We start from the raw sequence: 23,091 nt of genomic DNA, 5'->3' as shown, positions 1-23,091 counted from the left end.
TTGTGCATCTTATGGGAAACCTGCATCCACAGAAACAATCATTTGATTTTTTTTTCTGCATGTCATTTTCCTGATGAAGTATAGTTGTGTATATTTTCCTTCGGACTGTTGGCAGGATGAAATTCCTGTGGCTTACTTATATGTGAATTTACTTTTGAGAAATTGTAATATCAGAAAAAAGCAGACATTCATATTAAAAATATATCATAATTTGAAAACCAGAAGTGAGTATGAAGAAGGTGTAGGAATTATATAAATGTCCCTCGGCTCAAAAGGACTTGAAAAACGTATATGGGTTTTGTTATAGCTTTGTGCTAAGCTTTGAACAGAAAAGAGTGGGTTGTTGCACTGCTCTTGGAAGAGGCTGGCTCTGGGGGTTTCCTCCTGCTTCAAGTGGGATGTATCCTGTGCCAGATCTTCATGCATCATACATCTCCTGGAGTGCTGTTGCAACTCCACTGGCCAGCATGGTGACACAAAAAAGCAAAGACTTCCCTGATTTCTTCCCTTTTGCATAGGTGAGGGAGTATCATAGCTCTTTCCCAGAGTTGATATATACATTGTGGGCACACCATTCATGAAAGTAATGGGTTGCTTTGTAGTGCATTTCTCTGTTGCCTGGTCATGAATGCTAGGCCATGATTGGGCTATCTGTCATAATTCAGAAACCTCTCTTTGGCTTGACTCTGTTGGCACACAGGAGTTGTCAATTTTTTCATTATTTTCTGCCTTTGATACGGCTGTCTCAACCCACTTTTCCATAGCCTGTTCTACTCTGTTTAATATCAGTTTCTTGTAGGCAGCTGAGTTCATACAAGATTCTTAAGAAAGGTTAATTCAGGCTCCTGCTGAACATTTTTAATAGCAAAATAATTTTGAAAGAAACCGAAGATCTGTAAGAAACTGCTGAAAAGGGAAGAAGGTCACAGGGTGGAAGAAAGTATATAACATAAAGGATGTGACAGTACTTTGTGTATAGTAATTATCACGTTCCACGTCACCCTTACCCTTTTTGTGTGTTTTTACAGATTTACAAGCGAAAGAAAAATAATGTTTTCGAATGTGAAAAAATGTGAATGTAAAGATGAACATTTAACAGGAAGCTGGAATGATTACCAGATTATGTTGAAACGTTTTAGATTTCAAATAATGGGTGTCCCTTAACATCATGAAAGAAACTTAAATAGCTGACTGGGAAATGTCTTTGGAAGAGTCTAGATAAAAAAAAATCAAATCTAGAATTAGCATCTTACTCTCCATCCAAAAATAAAGGCTTATGGCTATACCAGGCTCTTCGCTTTAAAAAGGCATTTGTGCATAGTTGACATTTGTGGCATGGTAGCCTTAAACTACCATGACCACTAGTTACACCATTTTTAAGCGAGTGGATAAAGGTCTTCACTTTTGAACTATTCATTTTGTAAGGAAAATATGCCAGGAACCATTGACATTGAGAAAAAAAATAGTATTTGTGTTTTTCTGGAGAGAGCTGCTGTATCTTCTCCTTAAATATTAAATATATCTGTGTAGAGACTGCAGGGCAGAACTCCAGTTTTTTCTCCAGTCTTTTCTCCAGTCTTTTGTGTTCCAATCTAGAGTCTTAAATTCAGTGTGCAGTGGAAACCCTTGTTTCAAACCCTTCCCATGCCTGTTTTCTCTTATTTTCATTGCTCTTAAGTCTTGGACATTGAGTGGTGACACTCATTATTAGGTAAGATCACCTGTCAGATTTGTTAATGTCACTTGCAGACTGTGGCCTTCTTTCAGAGTACCATCATATCATGATGCAATGCCACGGAACTTCCCCAAAATGTTTTGGCATGAGGTCGTGTGCTTCAACCTGACATCTTTCATATGTATTTACCTGTTCTTTTTTCCAATTTTTCATGCCAGTATGTTTGGGAAGCTAAGGAAAAGTGAGTTGCTGACCCACTGCTTTGAAATGCTCCCTCGTGTTCCCACCCTCTCCTCTTCCCACAAAGATGGAGGATTTTTGGTTGTAGTTAAAAGTTTGATTTTACTTTTTCCCCTCTCAGTGTACAAACCTACAGTGGTAGAAAACTAATCTTGCTCCAGATTACACAGAACAGTAGAAACAATCTCTGAAATGCAGAGCAGGAGGATACTTTGAAAGGACATGCCTGAATGCTGAGACAAGATTTAGAATACATAGACCATTTCTGAAAAGGTATCTGCCTAATATGCTCATAGAAACTCTCATTGACAGGAATTCTACAACTTCATTAGGTAACTTCTTACAGCAGTTAACTATCCATACCATTGAGAACATAAGAATTGCCATATTGTGTCAGCTTAAAGGTCCATCTTGCCAAGTATCTTGTTTTCCATACCTAAGTGTGCTGGCACTCTACGCAGCCTGGCACCAGAACCCTCTCCCCCACAGTGGGAGGATTTGCTCCACAGGGATGTGCAGTGGGAGCCAAAGGTGTGGGGGAAAACAGGTTGCCAACTCAACTGGACAGGCCAGATGCCATTTGCTGCAATGTCATTCTGTTCATCCAATCTGGACAAGTTGGTAACCTTTATCAGGGCAGGGATGGAGGCTCATTGGCGGCTTCAGGACAGCAGGAAAGTAGTGTGAGCACAGCACGGGAGGAAGAGAGGAAGGCTTGTGCTGCTGCTGGATGGAGAAGAGTGGTGCTTTGAAGGGAAAACCATTACTTCTGTCCAGCCATTGGCTGCATAACCAGCCCCTGCTCTTCCAGAGTCCCTCTAGCACATGCTTGTGCTTCTGGAGAGGGTGCTGAGCCCATGTAGGAAGATCCGGGAGTAGAACTGTGGGCAGCTGGAGCCTCTGTGCTGAGACCACTGGGGAGAGAGGTGTCCATCCCTAGGCATATGCAGCACAGGGTACCACTAAATTTAGGTCCAGCAATGCCCTACACAGCTGCATATGCTGCGTATGCAGAAGGACAGCCCTTCCCTGTTGCTCACTCTCAGCTTCTGGCTAACAGAGGCTAGGGACACTCTCCCTGTCCACCCTGACTAATAGCCATTGATGGACCTATCCTCCACAAGTTTTTCGTGCTCTTTTTTGAATCCTGTTATAGTCTTGGCCTTCAACATCCTCTGATAAAGAGTTCCACAGCTTGACAATGCATTGTTTGTTTTAAACCTGCTGCCTATTAATTTCATTGAGTGATCCCTGTTTCTTGTGTTATGAGGAGTAAATTGCCCTTCCATATTTTATTTTCTCCACACCAGTCATGATTTTACAGATCTCAATTCAATCCCACCTTAGTCATCTTGCTTCCAAACTGAAATGTCCCAGTCTTATTTATTTCTCTTCATATGGCAGCCACAGCTTGTCCCACTTTGCTTGTCCTAATTATTTTTGTTGCTCTTTTCTGAACCTTTTCCAATTCCAATGTATCTATTTTGAGATGAGGTAACCACTTCTATATGCAGTATTCAAGATGTGGGTGTACTATGGATTTCTATAGAGACAGTATGGGTGTGTCTACACTTGCATTCCTTTTTTGAAATAGGTATGCAAATGAGGTAAATAAAAATGCAAATGAGGTATATTTGCATACTGGCACTCCATTTGCATTTTCTTATTTCAAAAGAAGAAAGCCAGTGTAGACGCTGCCCTTTCGAAAGTAAACCCCATCTTTGAAAGAATCCTTCTTCCCTTTATTTAATGGGAAGAAAGATTCCCTCAAAGATGGGTTTACTTTCGAAAGAGCAGCGTCTACACTGGCTTTCTTCTTTCGAAAGAAGCGATTTTGAAATAAGAATATGCAAATGAGGTACCAAATACGCAAATATATACCTCATTTGTATTTTCAATTGACCTCATTTGCATACCTCTTTTGAAAGAGGAATGCAAGTGTAGACGCACCCTATGATATACAACAATATGATATACTTTTTCTTATCATTGATCCCTTTGTTAATGATTCCAAATATTCTGGTTGGTTGGTTTGTTTGTTCATTTAATTGCCACTGCACACGGAGTGGATGTTTTCTGAGAACTGTCTACAGCAACTCCAAGATCTCTTTCTTGAATGGTAACATCAATGTAGACCCCCACTCTTTTATGTGTATAGTTGCGATTATGTTTTCCCAAGTGTGTGACTTTGCATTTATCAACATTAAACATTATGTGTCATTTTGTTGCCCAGTCACTCAGTTTTGAGAATTCCCTTTGTAGCTCTTTGAAGTCTGCCTGGAACTTAATTGTCTTGAGCAGATTTGTATCATCTGCAAATTTTCCATCTTGCTGTTTATCCATTTTTCCAGATAATTTATAAATATGTTGAATACTACTGGTCCCAAAACAGACCCCAGGGGGACGCAACTTTTCTCTGTTCTGAAAACTGACCATTTATTCCTACCCATTGTTTCCTGTATTATAACTAGTTACCAATCTATGAGATTTGCAAACATTTAGTTTATCTTGTAAAAAGTTTTAAACAAATGCCTTGATTTCACAGATGTATGTATTGTGTTTGCTATGCAAGCATTCAACTATTTCAAAGTTATTTTTATCAAGTACAGTATGTCATAGAAAACGTTATGGGCTTACATTTCATTAAATTACATTGGAAGCTTCAAATATAATTACTTTGCAAAATGTTACTGGTATATATGTAACTGCTTGTAATGAAACTTCGGTATTACTCCCACCCCCAAAAGAAAATGTTTAAAAACTGCTCTTTTGGATTAATCAGTGGTATTGCTGCTCTAAGCTTCTAATATCTTTCTGTGTGCATGCATGTCTGTGTGTCCGTTAGCACAGAATTAACACTTCGGATAAACAGTAACTGCTTCGTATCCTTCTGGTGGCCTCATGCGGGCTCGCGCATGAGTTTCACAGTACAATTGTCCCTCCACAAAGAAATAACCCTTTTGTTTGAGATTGGTACTGCAGTCAGAGCACACAAAACATTCTGGGTGCCGGTACTTATCACGTGCCTTCACCACTGTACCACTGTTAACGAAAATAAGAGAAAAACAGATTAATAGAGGAGAACGAATTTAAAGGAAAACAGAAATACTTTGCAATATGACATAGAGAAACAGTATTTGTTTTGTATCTTATGGGTTTTTTCTTGTAGTGTCTGCAAAATTATGCGCATGTTCTGCTAAGTGCTAGGAAAATATTTTAAATCTGGAGGTCGATTCTAATCAGATTTTTTTCCTGAATAAATATAAATTACCATATGGAAGTTGTAGTACTTCACTGGACCATAAAGATTTCAAAGAACACTGCTGCATTCATCTATCATACGGAGAGTATAATGTAGCCCAGCAATAAGAGAGTGAAAAAAAACTGACGTAACAATTCCTTCAACTTAGTCTCCAAGACCTGAGTTCACAATTCTTTGTATCCATACCTGGAATTACTGACATTACTGAGATCTATAGTGTGGAATTTCGAAGGAGCCAGAATCCCATTGAATTGGGAACCTTACTCCACTAGGCAGCTTTGAGAATCCCAGCCTGAAACAGTACAAATTATACAGCTGCTCTTTTCAGTATACACCAATTAATAACTGAGTGGGGCAAGAGGTACCAAGAAACTTGAACTTATGCCTCAGCAAGTGAATAATAAATAATAAAAAAAATCCTTAAGTTACGCGGGGATTGCATTCTTGCAACCCCTGCATAACTCAAATATTCGTGCAAGTAGAGGGGAAATGGGAACCAGGCTGTATCCTGTTTCCCAGCTCCCCTGTGCTGCTACCCTGATCAGTTTCCTGGCTCTGCAAGTGGAGGGGAGCTGGGAGCCAGGCTGCCACCTGGTTCCCAGCTCCCCGCCACTCTGGGGACCAAGAAACTGCTCCTGTCAGGGACGGCAGCCTGACTCTCACTGGCGCCACTGACAGAAGCGGGATGCCATGGTTTCCTGCTCCTGTGAAGGGTGGCAGTCGCATTAACCTGAGACGTGTAGCTTGATTGTGCATATCTCAAGGATTTACTGTGTGTGAAAAGTGAGCTGAAAGTACAGGAAAAGTTTATGATATGTTAAAGATTTTGGAATTTGGACAGTTTATATTTTAAGTATTTCAATTCATCTATATTATTTTTATTATTCTAAAACTATGAATAGAAAATCCCTTAGAAAATCCTCCTATATTTTGTGTAGGAGATTTACACTATAGCCATAACTTTATCAAAATTAAAAAGAGAACTTACACAATGCCATTCCCACATTTGTCACACAATGGCACTTTTTGTACACTTCCTGCACCAGAAGGCATCTTTGTTACTGGTGCTTTCACAGTCCTTGTACCAGCAGGACGTCCATCTGAGAAATAGAATATTCTCCTTTACTTAGTATAATACAGAAGCATAAGTATATTGATTTATAAGTAAGGTCTTAGTTGTATTACAGGATGATTGTCAAAAAATTGTGATTCTGTTGCAGACAAATCTGTTGCAGACAAATCTGGAAAACTGCAGGAAAGTAATAATGAACATTATTGTTTAATAATGGACCTTACTGTTTAATAATGGATCTTAATAATTGTGGTAATAAATTCCATTATCATTTTTCCATGATTTTCTGCTCCTGGCCATCCAGGTTGAAAGAAGGAGCCTCAAACTGTCAGAATTTCTGTGGAAGCCTGACATTGCAGAATCCTCAAAATCTCAAGGTAAGAAGGCATCATTTGTAAGCTTGTTCCTTAATTCAGTAATGTTAGCATTTTTTCTATATGAGCCAAGGAACTTTTCCTTTGTGGTAACCTTTTTAATTTTGAGGGGTCAAATCTTGCATCATCAAAGTGAGAATATTGGCATTAACTTCAGCAGGAACAGGATTGGCCTCCGAATGTTGTTTTGTGTTAATGACAGCTTATGATAAGATAACTACTTATCTGTAGATCTAACCTTCAAATGCATTCTAAAAGGCCGATGACACATTATGAATAAAAAGTTATATCAGTATGTAAGCAAAATATATTATGACTTTATACATGCATTTTGTGTTGTCACTGTTAATTTTAATGTTAGATTCATTTTATTTAAATGCTGCTCTTTCCATATATTACAGCTATAGTAAAACTATCAGAATTGCATAATATGCCTTTCCCATTTTTAATGTTAAATCTCACCAAATTACAGTAATTTTAATAGAGTATAGTTATGGGAAAATGCAAGTACAAACTGTATTGTTCTCTTCAACCAATTTTTTAGGACATTTTTGTTTTTTATTTAGAAGTGTGCGTGGGGGTGGGGGGGAGAGAGAGAACAGAATCTTAACTGAAGAAAGAGCTTAAAATTCTTTCCCATTCTTTTCTTGGTTTAGAAAGAGTTGACCAATATTCTCTTCCTGTTTCAGTGGTATTTTTTATCCAACCCTCAAACTTTTCTCATGTAAAGTTTTTATCAGTCAGTCAAAACATTTTTGTACATCTTATACATCTTATAATCCTGATGAGATTCTGAAAAAATATGATGGATTAATAAGACTCTTAAGACTTGTTAGTTATAATAGCACATATTAAAAGGAGTAAAGAGGTAAAATGTGAAGTTGAATTTTATAGCTGTAATTCCTGTATATCTTCTTTTCAGGTTTTTCTCTTTCCACACATGCAAAAAATAAAAAGTGCTGTGAACAGATATATGTAGAGTAAATTGCTGCTAACCAGCATTCTCGGAGACTATATCCTGGAGGATCTTAAATGAGCCAGATTGACGTGGGTTACTGGGCCCTTCCTGATTGTCATGGAGCATCCTGTACACATCAGACTGAGGTACAGAGGTTGGCACTGGTTCACTGCAACATGAACAGAGGATGAACAGGTAAAGAGTTAACCAATATAACTTTAAAGCAGTAGTGCATTGGGATCTAAGAATATGATTCAATAAACATAGTTATGATAAAAATCAGTTGACAGAATCATTGTCTATACATTTTTCCCCCGGCCCCAATTGGCATGCTTTGTAGAGTAGTGCAGTTCTGATAGAACTTTGTTAATTTAAATAAACATTCATGATATTGTTGCCCAGCATTGTCATAAGCAAAGTACTCATATCACAAATAAGTATCAAAGTTTGTTTAAGCTCAGAAAAGTGACTGTTGAAATAGCACCTTCTGATTAGTTACCATGTCCAGTCACAATGTCTTTGTGTCTGATTTACTCACTTTTCAGATAAAACTAGGTTACTGTTAGCTTGGTGGGGCAAATACAATCAGGGAGGAGTAACCCAGATTTCACAGAAGTGCTAAGTATGATTATTAGTCATAATATCTATTATTTGTTAAAACATGCCGTCACTCACATGACGACAATGACTACTACTACTACTACTGCTCTTTCACTGCTCTGTTCTGCCTCATGCGTCAGTTACATTTAAAATGCAAAATGTTTTATTACTGCTGATGCTGCAAATAGGGATATAAAATCCTGCTTAATTGGTTAACTGGTTAAATGGTAGGTTTAACCAGTTCATCAATTAAAGCAGGATGCCAGTGTAGAGCAGCCCTGATTCTTCCAGATGGAGTGGTTCCTGTCCATGGCAGGGGGGAACCACTCCAGCCCAGTGGATTCCCGTCACCCGTGGTCCACCCCACCCATAGGGTGGGAGTAATCTCCTGCCTGTGTTGGGCTGCTCCAGCCTCTACCAGTTAACCGTAACTGGTAAACCTCATATGTTTAGGGTGAGGCTCAGAGGTCTATCAGTTATCTGGTTAAATATTAACATCCATAACTGAAAAGGTAGAACACAGCTTGATTTTTCAGATGCTAAGTCGAGTTTATGGGATGGGAGCTCTGAAAAGTCATCTCTTGATTTACAAAAATTATATGTATAGAAGTCTAGCAAGAGAATAAATATGGCACCTTATGATGTTATTTTTACAGTGGCTTTCCTGGCTTTAGCTGCATTGGAAATGGGCCATTACTTGTCTTTACCCTCAAAACAAGTGGAAGCCTTATATATCTGCAGCCAAGTCACCATGAACTCTTTGACCTAATTTCCAGAATACCATTGTCAGGCCACGTAGCTTCAAAGGGAGCATTAAGATATTATATCATTCACATGATTAAGAAAGATTAGCAGAAAACTGAACAGCCCTGTCTTTCTGCAGGGCATCATCAACCAAATCTTTTGTTAATATGAGTTGTTATACAAGTAAATCACAGTGGCTGTTATCTTAACTTGCATTCATTGGCTACGTCTACACTAGCCCCAAACTTCGAAATGGCCATGCAAATGGCCATTTTGAAGTTTACTAATGAAGCGCGGAAATGCATATTCAGCACTTCATTAGCATGCGGGCGGCCGCGGCACTTCGAAATTGATGCGGCTCATCCCGACGGGGCTCCTTTTTGAAAGGACCCTGCCTGCTTCGAAGTCCCCTTATTCCCATCTGGTCATGGGAATAAGGGGACTTTGAAGTAGGCGGGGTCCTTTCGAAAAGGAGCCCCGTCAGGACGAGCCGCGTGGCGACGAGGCGCATCAATTTTGAAGTGCCGCGGCCACCCGCATGCTAATGAAGCGCTGAATATGCATTTCAGGACTTCATTAGTAAACTTCGAAATGGCCATTTGTGTGGCCATTTCGAAGTTTGGGGCTAGTGTAGACATGGCCATTGTGGGATGAGGGGAACCCACAACCAAATGTTCCACAGTAGCAAGTGTTTAAAAGCCAAGCTTTATTGAATGAAAAATTTGGTTTATAAAAATTAAATAAAACTGACCTGTTGCTTACTTTGGTAGTGGCTGCCTTAACAATGTAAACACACAGTTTGAAAATCAGGCATCATTAAAGTCAATGGCAAAATTCCAATTGACTTTAGTAGGGCCAGGATTTTATCAGTTATAATTTGTATTAACTATCTTCTACTAAGCATTGTTACTAATAAGGAGTGCAAATATATTGAAGAACAAACACCCTGGATGCATTGTGAAAAACTGGGCTGAAGACGAAAGTGTTTTTTAAAATTTTTTAGTTTTAAGGAAGCTGAGTAGAAGCACTGTCATGTACTTTAATGAAGCATATTAGTGTATTTTTACAGAGATAAATGTTTTAAAAGCCTCTCATTATGGGCTTGTTCCTTTTCCCAAGCTTATGGTAACATGCCCACTGATTGCAAGGAGCTTGATTGGGCTTTGTGTGGGTCCAACTGCCTAGGTTTTTTGAGACTATGGTTTGGGTTAGAATATGAACTGGAATAGAAATAGACTGACTGGTTAAAAATCTCTTGTCCTGTGTTTGCATGTTGGATATCCTAAACATCTGTAATCCTAAATTGGGAGGTCATATTCAGTGGAGTCCTGGAGAGGTCTGTCCCACGTCCATTGCTAGTTAATGTTAGGTAACGAGAGTAGGTTTATAAAATTTCCAGGTGATGCTAAGCTGGGAGAGGTTGCAATCAGTTTGAAGGACAGGACTGGAATTCAAAATGACCTTGACAGGTTGGAGAGTTGGTCTGAAATCAAAAAGAGGGAATTCAAGAAAGGCAAAGGCAAAATTATACATACAAATACAAAATGGGGAATAACTGGGTAGGCAGTAGTACCACAGAAAAGAATGTGGGGTCTATAATGAGTCACAGATTGGATTTGAAGCAACAATGGGATGCAGTTGCAAAAAAGTTTTTTCTGAAGTGTATTACATGAGTGTCATATGTAAGACACAGGAGGTAATTATTCTAATATGCCTCACTTGCAGTATTGGGTCTAATTTTGGGTGCTAGACTTTTAAGAAAGGTATGGACAAATTGGCTAGCTCCAATGGGGAGTAATAGGAATTATAAAAGGTTTAGAAAACCTGACCTAAGGAAAGATTAAAAAACTGGGTATGTTAAGTCTTTAGAAGACCGAGGGGGAAGGAGGACTTGATAACCATCTTCCAATATGTTAAGGGCTTTTATAAAGACGGCTGTGATCAATAAATCTTCATGTCCGTGGATGGGCTTTATCTTTAACAAGGAAGGCTTAGGTTAGATATTAGGGAAAACTTTGACCGAAGGATAGTCGGTATTGGAACAGGTTGCCAACAGAGGTTGTAGAATTCCTGTCACAGTTTTTAAGAACAGATTAAACAAATGCCTGTCAGAGATGGTCTTGGTACACTTAGCCTTCCTCAGGCATGGACTAGATGCCCTCTTAAGTTCTTTTCCAGCTCTACGTTTCTATGAGTCCCCAGCTAGATTTCTCTGAGCTATTTTTAAAATATTACACTGACTATATTTCCTCCTCAGCATAGTACTTTAATTCTTGGTGAAAGTACTGTAGATAAGGCATATGCATTGTATTTAAACTATCGAACAAAGACTGCGACAAATAACAGGAAAAGCTTTTCATACACGTTAAAAACAATGAACTTTTTAAATTCCTACAAAGGGTTGATTTTAACTCCTCATCCAAATTTACTTATTTTTAACATGTTCCCAAGAAAAATCATGACCGTAGAATTACTTGCCACAGAAAACATTACCAGGCGCACCACTTTAAGGTATCTTTTCCAAGTGAATTAATGTAGAAAAGTAACTCTCAGCAACTGAAACATTTCAGGGCTCTGTGCAGGGTCAGTTCCCAAACTGGGGAGGTCATTGCCAACTGTGAAATCTGAATCCTTAGACTTCATCCAGAGTTCCACAGGAGGCAGAAAGCAAGTTTTCTTTAAAAAAGAATGTAACTGATGATGAATATCCACACAGTAGGCAGAACTGTTTCTCCATAAAGGTCTTAAAGAATGAAATTTGTTTCCATCAGATCATCATGAACTTGGCCTATATACTTTTGGGTAAGTATGATTTTTATAGTAAGTAAAGGTCCGCTCCTGCAACTTGCCGAATGACCTGTACTTGCATTCAAGTTTGTTATTGAGCCCTGGGACTGAAAACGTTTGCAACACAGGCTGAACCTTTCTAGTTCGGTACTCCCTCATTTGGCAACATTCAAAATCCAGCATGATATTAGTTATCTGGACAACCACTTATCATGTGTGTGGCCTAGTTTCCTGTGATGTTTGTTTACAGCCACCAGTCCTGAATCTTAGTGTTCTGTGCTGTTATTTAGCTGTAATTTACCCCTAAATGCCTTCTAAGATCCCAGTGAACAGTGGAAGCATTAGTAATGCTGCTAGACAATACTGACTCCTGTGGTCCAGCAAATTCTTGAAGGTGCCAGATTTGAGAGGCTCAACCTGTAGTTTAAATGTGAATACCATGCACACTGTAAATGATTTAACTTAAAATACTGTTAGTAAAACACAGGAAAAAGAAGCTACATTGTTAGAGTGCAAAATGAAGGATAAAGGAATGTAAATCACAAATTATTAGTGCTAAAGCTGCTTCACCTTGGGAAGAAGAAACAGTTGCAAAGATATGCTCATTGCATGCCTGTGGGTGGGATGGGAAGCGTTGATGGGACTCGGGGGTGGGGTGGGGGACCGATGGGGGAGGGCTGAAATAGCTCCAGCAGGGAAGAGGAGATAGAGTGGGGCCTGAAGCCCTAGCCCACAGCTCCAGAGGTAGGGCAGGGTGGGGGAGGGCTGGAGCAGTCCAGCTTGCAGCTTCCCAGGTGGCGGGAGTGGGTGTGGGGCTCTAAAGCAGTTACAACCTGCAGCTTCAAAATACTATAAGCTTCAAAATCTTTAGTTGCTGGTTAGCTACCTTTTGAAATATAATTTAGAAACTGTAAGAAAATTGATGTTAATGCTTTAGCAAATATATTCAGTGCACATGCTAGCTCTCATTACCTCATTGGGGGATTTTCCCCCAGAGCTGTAGAAACTTGGCCCTGCAGGGTTTCCATTATATTGTCATCTGAGTACATCTGCAGAGGTGTATTAAACTGAGCATGTACAATCTTGACACCCGGAAGTTCCATTTCCAAGGGAATGTTAGGGGCCATCTTAGATGCAGCTTTCAAATCAGTAGGGCAAATAGTACTAAGAGTACTGACAGAAGAGGGGGTACTACGTCCACTGCCACCATCAATACCGGAAGGAGTACTGCCTCCACTGTGTTAATAGCCAGTTTAAAGAAAGGTGTGCAAGACAGAATAAACAAGTGTAGAGATGTTAGCATGACTATAAAGAAAGGATGAGATCTATCAAGTATAGAAAAGTAAAAGTATGTTTAATCTGGTTAACTTTACTTCCTTAATTCCCACTTGCTTTCCCCAAAAAACCCACCTATAAACAAAACCCAAGAACAATCAGTTCAAAAAATCTAAATCTGTGAAAGCCCAGGGTCTAAATATATTTTTCTCTGTTGTTAACAGTAAATATAACTGTCTGAAAGGTAAAAGTACTTGGAAAATAATATTGCTTCTTACTGTTAACATTGTGCCTTTTCCAGAGGTTTAATGAAGACTCATTATATCCCCTCTGAACTACGTAAGCATTCCTTAAGTCCCACAATAGGAAGCAGAGGCATTAAGAGGTTAAGTGACTTGCACAAGATCACCTGGTCAGGGCCAGAAATTAGAAGTCAAACTCTTCATTTTAGTCTGTCCCCTAAACAGGACATTACATTTCCTCTCTTGAAAGGGTTTTGCACGAAGAAAACTTAGAATAATGTATGTGAGACTTTTTACATTTTCTTTAACACTACTCTAAAAGAAGTATTACACCTTTCAAATTAGTTCAAATATAAATGTATTTACTGCAATTCTAATGTATTTTGTTGAAAATTTCAAAAAGTTAAAAATGTTAAAAAAACTGGACATATTTTTTGCTGTTCTCAAAATTACAGTTCCAAGCAGAAGGTAAAATGGCCTTTCCCAGGAAGAGACTAGATTGTCAAAAGAATATGGAATAAATCTTGGTCATTTTATTTTTGAATTTGACCTTATAATTCTTAAAAAAAAAAAAAAAAGTATGTTGACCTAAAACTCCGGTTTTAGAGATGCTCTAAACCAACTTGACATTAATATGGGTAAAACCTCTGGAAAACCATTAGCCAGGAAATGTAGTGAGTATTGTATCAAAATGTCTCTTTTCAGTATCACTGGTTTTACCACTCTTCTCATAGCACTTAAGGCCCTGTTCAGCTCCAGTGTGCCACAGAGGGTTTCTTTTTACAGAAGACAGTTTTTCCAGGAATAGTGCATATTCCTGGCCTTGCACAGCCATCGGAGATAATTTCCTTCCCAGGGCCATAGTCGCATATGTATGGTTATCAAGATTTTGGGAAGGATTATGATTCAATCTGCTTTCTTCAGTCCACATACTTGTATACTTGTAGATACTTCCTTAGCTGACTTCTGAAGAAAACAGGGAAAATTTTAGATTGTTCTCAGTTTGGAGATACAGTACAAGGCTACATTTCATAACCCTGCCATGGAGTGGGACCACAATGACCCAAAATTATTTTCCTGTAGTTCTCAAGTGGAATTTGTGCAGGATCACATTCTGAAAGTTCTGAGATACATTCCTGAGCCTCAAAGGCTGGTAAAAGGAAAGTTCCCAAGTAATTATGCAGTCCCTGCATGCCCCAATCAAAAGCCCATAGAGGAGAACATTCACAGATATGCATGCCAGTGCTGATGAAAATCAGGGCCATACTTTAGATGATTTGGATCCTGCAGCGGAGTGAGAATGCTTAATGATGAGATCCAATAAATGGAAAACATTGAGAAAGGCCAAAAGAAGCATATCTATTGCTACCAGTAACAAAGAGAGGCAATAGTAAGTAAGTGTTAAGATTTCATGCATCTGCCAATTAGTTTTGTTAGCATGAAGTCTATAATTTTGCCTAAAATTGAATTTATTAGCCAAATCCTGCAGTTCATATTTAGCCCTTATTTTAATAGAACTCCTAGGGCTTGTCTACGTTAGCTCCCTACTTCGAAGGGCGCATGGTAAGTAGGGTGTTGAGAGTTTATTAATGAAGTGCTGCAGTGCATATGCAGCACTTCATTAAGCAAATTCTCACCCTGTGGCAACTTTGAAGTGTTAAACTTCGAAGTGCCAGCTCGTGTCTAGCCGTGGCTCACCTGCTGGTACTTTGAAGTGCCTGGGTAACTTCAAAGTCCCTTTACTCCTCAAAATTGTGTCTCCGGTCTGGGATGAGCCAGCACTTCAAAGTTTAACACTTCGAAGTTGCCACTGGGGGGAATTTGCTTAATGAAGTGCTGCATATGCACCGCAGCACTTCGTTAATAAACTCTCAACACCCTACTTACCATGCTCCCTTTGAAGTAGGGAGCTAGTGTAGACAAGCCCCTATTGAGAGACGACTGTAGGAGTTTGCCTTATGTTCTGAAGAGAGATTTGCAACTAAGATGGTGCTTTTACTGTGTTCTACAAAGCATAATAAGAATATAACTAACCTGTTTTGGGATGCAATCCCCATCTGTTGCTTTGAGAATTTCCAACATGATAAATTACATTTTCTCTTTTGGCAAATGTGACTTTAGGTAACAAATAAGCAGAATTTTCTTTACATATTTGCTCAGTCCAGAGGGTAAAAAACTGACTCCCAACCAATACTATTGCCACTACTTTGCAACTGCAAAGCATCATTCATCTAAGGCTAATAAATAATATTTGCCATTTGAAGTACACAGAACTTTCTGTTGTCAAAGCACTCGACAAATATTAACTTATGAAACTCACAACGTTTCTTATATTAATTTTTGCAGCTCATTTCCCTTCTGCAGTCCTGGAAAATAGGAGTTTATTTAAATATTTTCTCTGAAAATTACAAGTACCTTTTAACAAAGCATTGCTTGATTAAAAATAATTTTCAGAACATACATTATGAAACAATCCTAAATAGTCAAGATTATATAGAATGAGTGCTTACTGTAAAAAAGAATAAGCACAAAACTATATGACATTTTATACAGTCCCAACATTCAAATAATGAGAAGTGATATTAATATAGTTGAACCTTGTAAATTCACATCATGCTGGTATACAAGTCAAAACATTACCACACAAAAAACATTTTCACCTCACTTCTCTGCAGAGAGATGATAATAGAATGCCGTAGTGCGATTACACATATATTTAAAAGAGATTATGACCTGTCCTTTTTGCCAGTATAAGGGAGTAGGGTGACATAAGATACACTTTGAATCCTCTGTGCCAGTGCTCTGTATGGCACTTCTTTTGAAAGGGAGCAGCAGGCTCCATTGAGCAGAGCTGGTTCTCCTCCCCCTTGCGGGTTAGTGGGAAAGGGTGGAGTAGGCATGCAGGGGGTGGACTGCAGCCTGCAGTTAGGCTGGCCCATTGGGAAGCAAACACAAAAAGAGATCTAGACCTACTGTAATTTACTTCTTCTCTACAACTTTGGGAAAAATGAGGGAGAGAGACAGACTCCCTTTGCCGAATCTCATGTCTGGGGCACTCCAGAGGGCATTGCAACAATGAGCTGCCCTTTGCTATCCACCAGATCATAATTTGCTGTCCTCTCTCTAAGATTGTAAACTTTTTAGGGTATGATCTTATCATTCCTATGTGTCTGTAAGATACATGTAGAAATAATAGGAACAAAGAATATACATAATTAAAACTAAATTTCATTTGTGTAAACAAATGAACAGTACCATTAATCTTTTTTAGTGTACAGGTTCACTAACTGGACAGTTCACAAAATTTGGTATACTGTGTGGCTGTGTCTACACTAGAAGCATCTGTCGGCAGCAGTTACTGTTGACAGGGTAATCTCGACAGAACCTCTGTCAACAGATTGCATCTACACACAACTTGCTCCGTCAGCAGAGAACAGCCAGACTACTCTGCCCTCTGGTGCCAGGAAGTGGAATGGCAGCTCTGCAAAGAGGGCTGCCCTGCAACTGGAAGCCCTCTCTGTCAACAGAGGTGGCTACACTGTACTTTTGTCGACAGTACTCTGTCCAGAGATTGTTACGCCTCAAATTTTTGAGGGATAATACTGTCGAGGAAAATGCAGAGTTCTGTTGAGACTTTGTCACCAGAATGCTTTAAGTGTGTGGACGCTCCCTGAGTTATGTAGACAGAAGGCCCTTTCTGTCGACAAAACTCTGTAGTGTAGACCCAGCCAATGTGTCTGCCCAACATAAATATGATATCAATGAGGTTCATGCCAACTGCATTGACTTTTCAGACTATTCTGTCAGATTTAAGTTGCTGGAAACAACACAAACTTTTTTTACTTTGAAAATAAGGTGCAAAACTGAAGCCACTGGTAATAACAAAGCCTATGTACTGGAAAGCAGCATCCATAGAAATTCGTCCACTGAAGCCTATAAGGCCTCATAGCCTATGTAGCCATAGAGCTTGCCTTTGATTTCAGAAGGATACTTCTCCTCTATTGTGATAAAGTAATATGATAGCGGGCACTACACCTATCCCTCGATTTACAAACTTTCGATTTATGAATTTTCACTACAACAATGTCAATTTATGAACATATTTTCACTACAAAGAAGAACCAACTTTCATCTGAGCATCTGCTTCGTAAGTAACGAATGCAGAAGAATACAGCGGTATGCAGTGCAAGGCTGACTCATTTCTCTCAGCCACCCAACTCTTCCCAATTGGTTCATGTGTTTTGTTGTGTTCGTCTCCTCTTGACTGGGAGTGATGTTAATATTCAAATATCTTTGTTATTTGGCATCATCATGGGTCCTAGACATGAAAAATTTTCTTCAGGAGCTGTCACTAGGGCCAAGAAACCAGGGAAAACAATGTCTGTGGCTACCAATCTTCACGTTATTGAAAGAATTGAAGAGGGCCAGCAATCAAAAGACATATGTTTGGCAAATAACTTGGCGGTGTCAACAGTGCGTGTGATCTTTGTTCAGAAAGAAAAGATAAAAGAAATGGCAGAAATGTATGTCGATGGAGCTAAAAGTTGCACTGAATAACAAAGGCCAGGGATGCAATAATGTGTAAACTTAAAAGACTTTTAATATATTGGATCAACAACCATAATGAATGCAACATGCCTTTCAGCTTCCTCATCATAAGGGAGAAAGCCCTGTCTGATTTTTTTTGGAGGACCTGAAGAGGAAAGCTGAGGAGGAGAGGCAAGTTGGGGCTGCTGAAGTAATGTTCAAAGCAAGTCACTGTTGGTTTGAGTGCTGTAAAGTTTGCTCACGTTATCATAGTCTGTGTTACAGGCAAAGCAGCATCTGCTGATATTCAGGTGACTAATATTTTCCCAGCCGCATGACAATGAATAATTGATGAAGAAGGGTATTGTCCAAAACAAATTTTTAATGTTGACACAATGGGGCGTTTCTGGAAGAGAATGCCTTCCCAAACCTTCATTTCAACATGTAATACCCAGAGGCACTGAGACCTCATCTGGGGTGAGTGAAATCTTTGTTCTACAGCCTCGGCTGAAAGCCAGCTGGCCTTTAGCTCATGTGGTAGAGTGCAGGACTTTAGACCCAATGTTCACAGGTTCTATCCATGGTGGTGGCAATCCAGGTCTGTTGGCGTTACAAACGGATAAAATAAAAACCACAGCTTTCAAGGCCTCAAAGGATCAACTGACATTACTTCTTGGTGGAAATTTGGAAGGACACATGAAACTGAAGCCACTCCCTGTTTGCCATTTGGAAAATCTGAGGATGTTCAAAGGCTGAAAGCATCATTACCTGTGGTCTGGCATTCTAATCAAAAGGCATGAGTGACAAAGCAGGTTCTTGCTGATTACGTAACAAGCTACCGTTCATCATTCATTTCTAAATAGTATGATGAAAATAATCTGGATACTAAATGTCTGTTGATCCTTGATAGTACTCCTGGTCACCCTAACAATGTCAAAGACTATGGGGATAACATTTGAGTGTTTGGTTTTTTTTTTGCCCCCAAATACGATTTCCATCCTTCAGCCACTGGATCAAGGCGTCATTGCTACATTTAAAGCTTACTATCTGCAACTGGTGATGAAGTATCTTGTATCTGCATCGGACGTAGAAGGCAAACCAACAATTAAGCAGTTGTGGAAGAACTACAATGTCAAGATGGCTATAGAAAATATCACAACTGCATGCAATAAAATTACTCAAAGTATCCTGAATGGTGTTTGGAGAAAGCTGTTGCCAAAATACATTCATGATTTCAATAATTTTGAGGGTGAAGAGAAAGATGTTCAAGTTCTGTCATGCAACTGGCAACTCACGCAGGATTCTGTGAGGTAGATGCAGATGATGTTCAAGCCCTGTTATTGTCACACAGTGAAGAATTGACTAATGAAGAATTAATTCAGCTGGATACAGAAAGGGTATCAGAAAAGGAGGAAGAATGGGATGAACCACTAAAAAATGCTGGAAACTAAAACACTCCTAAATTCTTCAGTGCGTTGGAGGCAGGGTCACAAATTCTTGATGACAATGACCCAAACTTAGAATGGAATTCAGCATGCAAGTGACAAATTCATGAAGCCTTTTGCTGCTTTCACAGAACACTAGAACTGGAAGGGACCTTAAGAGGTCATCGAGTCCAGTTCCCTGCCCTCTCAGCAGGACCAAACACTGTCTAGACCATCCCTAATGGGTGTCTATCTAACCTGCTCTTAAATGTCTCCAACCTCCTGAGGTAACGTATTCCAGTGTTTAACCAACCTGACAGTTACGAAGTTCTTCCTAATGTCTAATCTAAACCTCCCTTACTGCAGTTTAAGCCCATTGCTCCTTGTCCTATCCTCATAGGCCAAGGAGAGCAATTTTCCTTCCTCTTCCTTGTAACCCTCTTTGAGGTACTTGAGTTGTATGACAGGAGAAAGAGAGCTGCAGTACAAACGTCAATTCTATCATTTTTCAACCCTCAGCGTTATCATCTCCTCCTAAACCCTCATCATCACCAACTGACCCTCAACCCGCAACCTCAAAAGCTGAAGATAAAACCCCAATTAAGGAGGTTGAAGTCACTACAGAGCTGTTTCCGATGAAGACGCAGATGATCCCTTGGAACTCGCATCAATACCACCTTCTTCATCGCTATCTAAGAACTTACTGGTGGTAATAAATGTCATAAAAAGCAATAAAGTAGCACTGTTCTTATTTTTATGATTGTGTGGTGTTGTAACATATTTGGGAAAAATATCGGGTGATTTTTTTGGGGGGGAGTCAGGAACCAGTCAAACTTTTTTACATTGAAATTAATGGGAATTTCATTTTCAGTTTTTATGAATTTTCACATCACAATCAGTTTTCATGGAACAAATTACATTCATAAATGGAGGGATAGGCGTAGAACTCCCAATTATCACAGAGGAAGAGATGTTAGATGAAAAAAGGCAGCTCATGTGCATGAACTCTTTGCTATCTGACAGTTTTGCAGTTTTTCTTTTATTTAGATCTTCTGCAGCAGATTGCGCTGTGGGTAGGTCACCCTGCTGTAGAGTGATTAGGTTTGGCCTTTGCAACTTACATGGTTCCAAGGTTCATGATATAACTGGTTGGATTAAAAAATTGGCAAATTAACAAGTAATACCTATTGTCATACTGGGAGTAGAGAATTTCTCAGCACCATAAACTTGTCAAGGTCAAATCCTGATCTCAGTGGTACTAACGTCAGTCTGGACCAGGTCCATCAAGTTGAAATGCCTTCACTGGAATCATCTGTGTAACTGACATCAGAATCTGGACCCTCTTCCTTTATGAAATAGAAGTCTGAGCTCTGCATGCATTTTATTTTTAAAAGGTTTAAAATAAGCTTTAATTGCATAAAATAATTTCAAGTGCACTAATATCACGCTTTCATATGAATTGTGAGAATGCATTAAAAACATGCATCCAAAGCATCATACAGTTAGAGCTTATGACCTGGTTCGGCCTGAGACTATGAAAGGTTTGGGACGAATATTATGCTTGTGTTCAAAGTAGTTCGAATCCTGAAAAAAAAAAAATTAAAATAACTTCCTTCAGTTGATGAATGTTTATTACTGGGTAAAATTAGCATACATAAATATTAAAAATTGTTACGAAACAACTACTTTTATGTTGCACACTAGTAGTATTAAAACACACTTCGGCCGTGTCTACACGTGCCCCAAACTTCGAAATGGCCGCGCAAATGGCCATTTCGAAGTTTACTAATGAAGCGCTGAAATGCATATTCAGCGCTTCATTAGCATGCGGGCGGCCGCGGCACTTTGAAGTAGGCGGCGCCCTTTCGAAAAGGAGCCCCGTCTGGACGAGACGCGAGGCGCGTCAATTTTGAAGTGCCGCGGCCGCCCGCATGCTAATGAAGCGCTGAATATGCATTTCAGCGCTTCATTAGTAAACTTCGAAATGGCCATTTGCGTGGCCATTTTGAAGTTTGGGGCACGTGTAGACGTAGCCTTCATGTTATAGTCAAACACAGAACACCACAGGGTAGTGTAAGAGAGAAGGATTTTGTGGAGGATTGCAGCCAAATCCAGAGGAAGGGCACTTTTAACTATCTGCGCTATCGCTATTTTATAGTTGAATGTTCACTTCTGGATGTTCAAAGGAAATTGATTAACTTATCACTATGAGAAATATGACAGAAATTTAGGCTGCCAGGAAAAGAAAACAGCAAGAGCTGGACTTTTGAATGGACATCAACACAGACAGTGATACCGCCACAAGAGATCATGTAATGCAAGTAAACACCAATACTTACTTTTTAGATGAACTAGGTATTAAACCCCTCAGTTGTCCCTGAAGAGCATCTTGAATATTGCCAGATGAATACAGCCCAATTGGAGAATTATAGGAGGAACTCACTACCTGTCTTTTGTCATCAATGTTTGCTGCTGCAACAAAAGGCTGGGCCCTTCTGTTATAAGCTGTACCAATAGACTTGAATTCCTGTACATAATAGGCAGACAAAATACACAAAGCTACAGTGCACACTGAAGCTAATAATGAGTAAAACTGACAACACTGCTAGTCTCATTTTTCTCCACTGAAGCTTAGACTCGATTCAGTAAGCTCATAGGTTACGCAGACGTTCCGTGTTTGTCCATGAAACTTTCATGTGGTATGTAAGCCATGTACATTCAAATGTTGTTTGTCTGCCTCATGAAGTGGCATATATGCAGATATATGTAAAATCTTCAATACTTAGTGTCTGGTATAAGAGTTACATATAATCATGTTTTTTGAAAAGTATTTTTCTCCTTTTTCACTTTGTTTGCTTTATGCATTTTGTCTATAGTTCACTTAAGTGTTTGCCTTAATTGTTAGCTAGTCCCTGTCCTCTATTGTGTTGATTTGTCACATGCAATAGGGAAGGGAAACACATTTTAAAAATAGAGAAATGAGGCTGTAAAGCCAAGAATTTGACAGAAGAATGGGGAAGGCATAAGTCCTGAAATTACTTTAATGCAAAGAGGTTAGATTTAGGTTCTAGCAAGAATTCAGCATCAGAGCTTTTATTAGCCTTTTAAAGCAAGAAAAAATCACAGATACATAGGACGTCTACTAGAAGATGCAAACAGGAAAAAGCAGTTATATTAAAAGAGAAGGTTAAATAATAAACCAAAGAAGACTAGAAGAGCAGTACATAGGTAAATCAACACAGAGAAATTCACTTGCAGTTTTGTGTTGCTGTACATTGTGAAGATGCAATGGAACAGTATAATAGTAATTAGATGTTACCCGTTATGATAATTGAAGATAATTTCTAATTTGTGTAATATATTTGATTCACAATATTGGAAATTGATTCAGTTCCATCATATAAATTTAGGTCACCATAAACAAATATTTAAAACCCTAACAATTATTTCATTATTCTTGACAACTGAATAGAACAGAGGACATATAGCATCCTAATAGCATCTTCACAATGTTACAATTGTCAGAAGTTGTTTGCATTTGTACACTTTGTTGCAATTAGTTAGAATTAAATTCCTTTTTCTTAGAAAATCGTGATGTGCACAAAATGTAAATGACAAAACATTCAGCAGTCAAAATAGTCCAGCTCTTGTGTTTATTGTACTGAAAACTAGGAAGGTTTCTCCTTTACACCAGAACTTTAGTTAGAATACAAGAGCATTCCAAGTCAAAACAGGAATAAGTAGGAATTACGATATTTAATTATATTGTTATAGTTAACAGATGACCTAATCAGTACAGGGCTATGCTATTTTCATGACTGTGTTCATGTCAGAACAGTGTCTCAGTTTATATTTATCATCAGAGAACTTAAAATTAATTCATGCCTGGGACCATGTGTTAATAATGATGT

At 39.0% G+C, this 23,091-nt stretch overlaps 1 protein-coding gene across 3 annotated transcripts in view; it reads right to left on the bottom strand.

Moving 5' to 3' along the window:
* Positions 1 to 4,397: 4,397 nt before the first annotated feature.
* The window catches only part of PDLIM3 (PDZ and LIM domain 3), a 35,461-nt gene continuing 16,767 nt past the window's right edge, over positions 4,398 to 23,091 (bottom strand). The window contains exons 4-8 of one of the 3 annotated variants that reach the window (XM_074992929.1): positions 20,697 to 20,764; positions 12,685 to 12,948; positions 7,620 to 7,750; positions 6,166 to 6,277; positions 4,398 to 4,957 (exon numbers count right to left, since the gene is read on the bottom strand). In XM_074992929.1, coding sequence (XP_074849030.1) covers positions 4,768 to 4,957; positions 6,166 to 6,277; positions 7,620 to 7,750; positions 12,685 to 12,948; positions 20,697 to 20,764 — 765 coding nt within the window. In that variant the 3' untranslated portion in view covers positions 4,398 to 4,767. Of the gene's footprint in view, positions 4,958 to 6,165; positions 6,278 to 7,619; positions 7,751 to 12,684; positions 12,949 to 20,696; positions 20,765 to 21,519; positions 21,708 to 23,091 lie in introns of all 3 variants that reach the window. The other 2 variants (XM_074992930.1, XM_074992931.1) reach the window with 2 other exon arrangements.

This window comes from Carettochelys insculpta, chromosome 4 (genome assembly GCF_033958435.1).
Source record: "Carettochelys insculpta isolate YL-2023 chromosome 4, ASM3395843v1, whole genome shotgun sequence".
NCBI lineage: Eukaryota > Metazoa > Chordata > Testudines > Carettochelyidae > Carettochelys > Carettochelys insculpta.
This window is presented reverse-complemented; position numbering and strand designations above follow the sequence as displayed.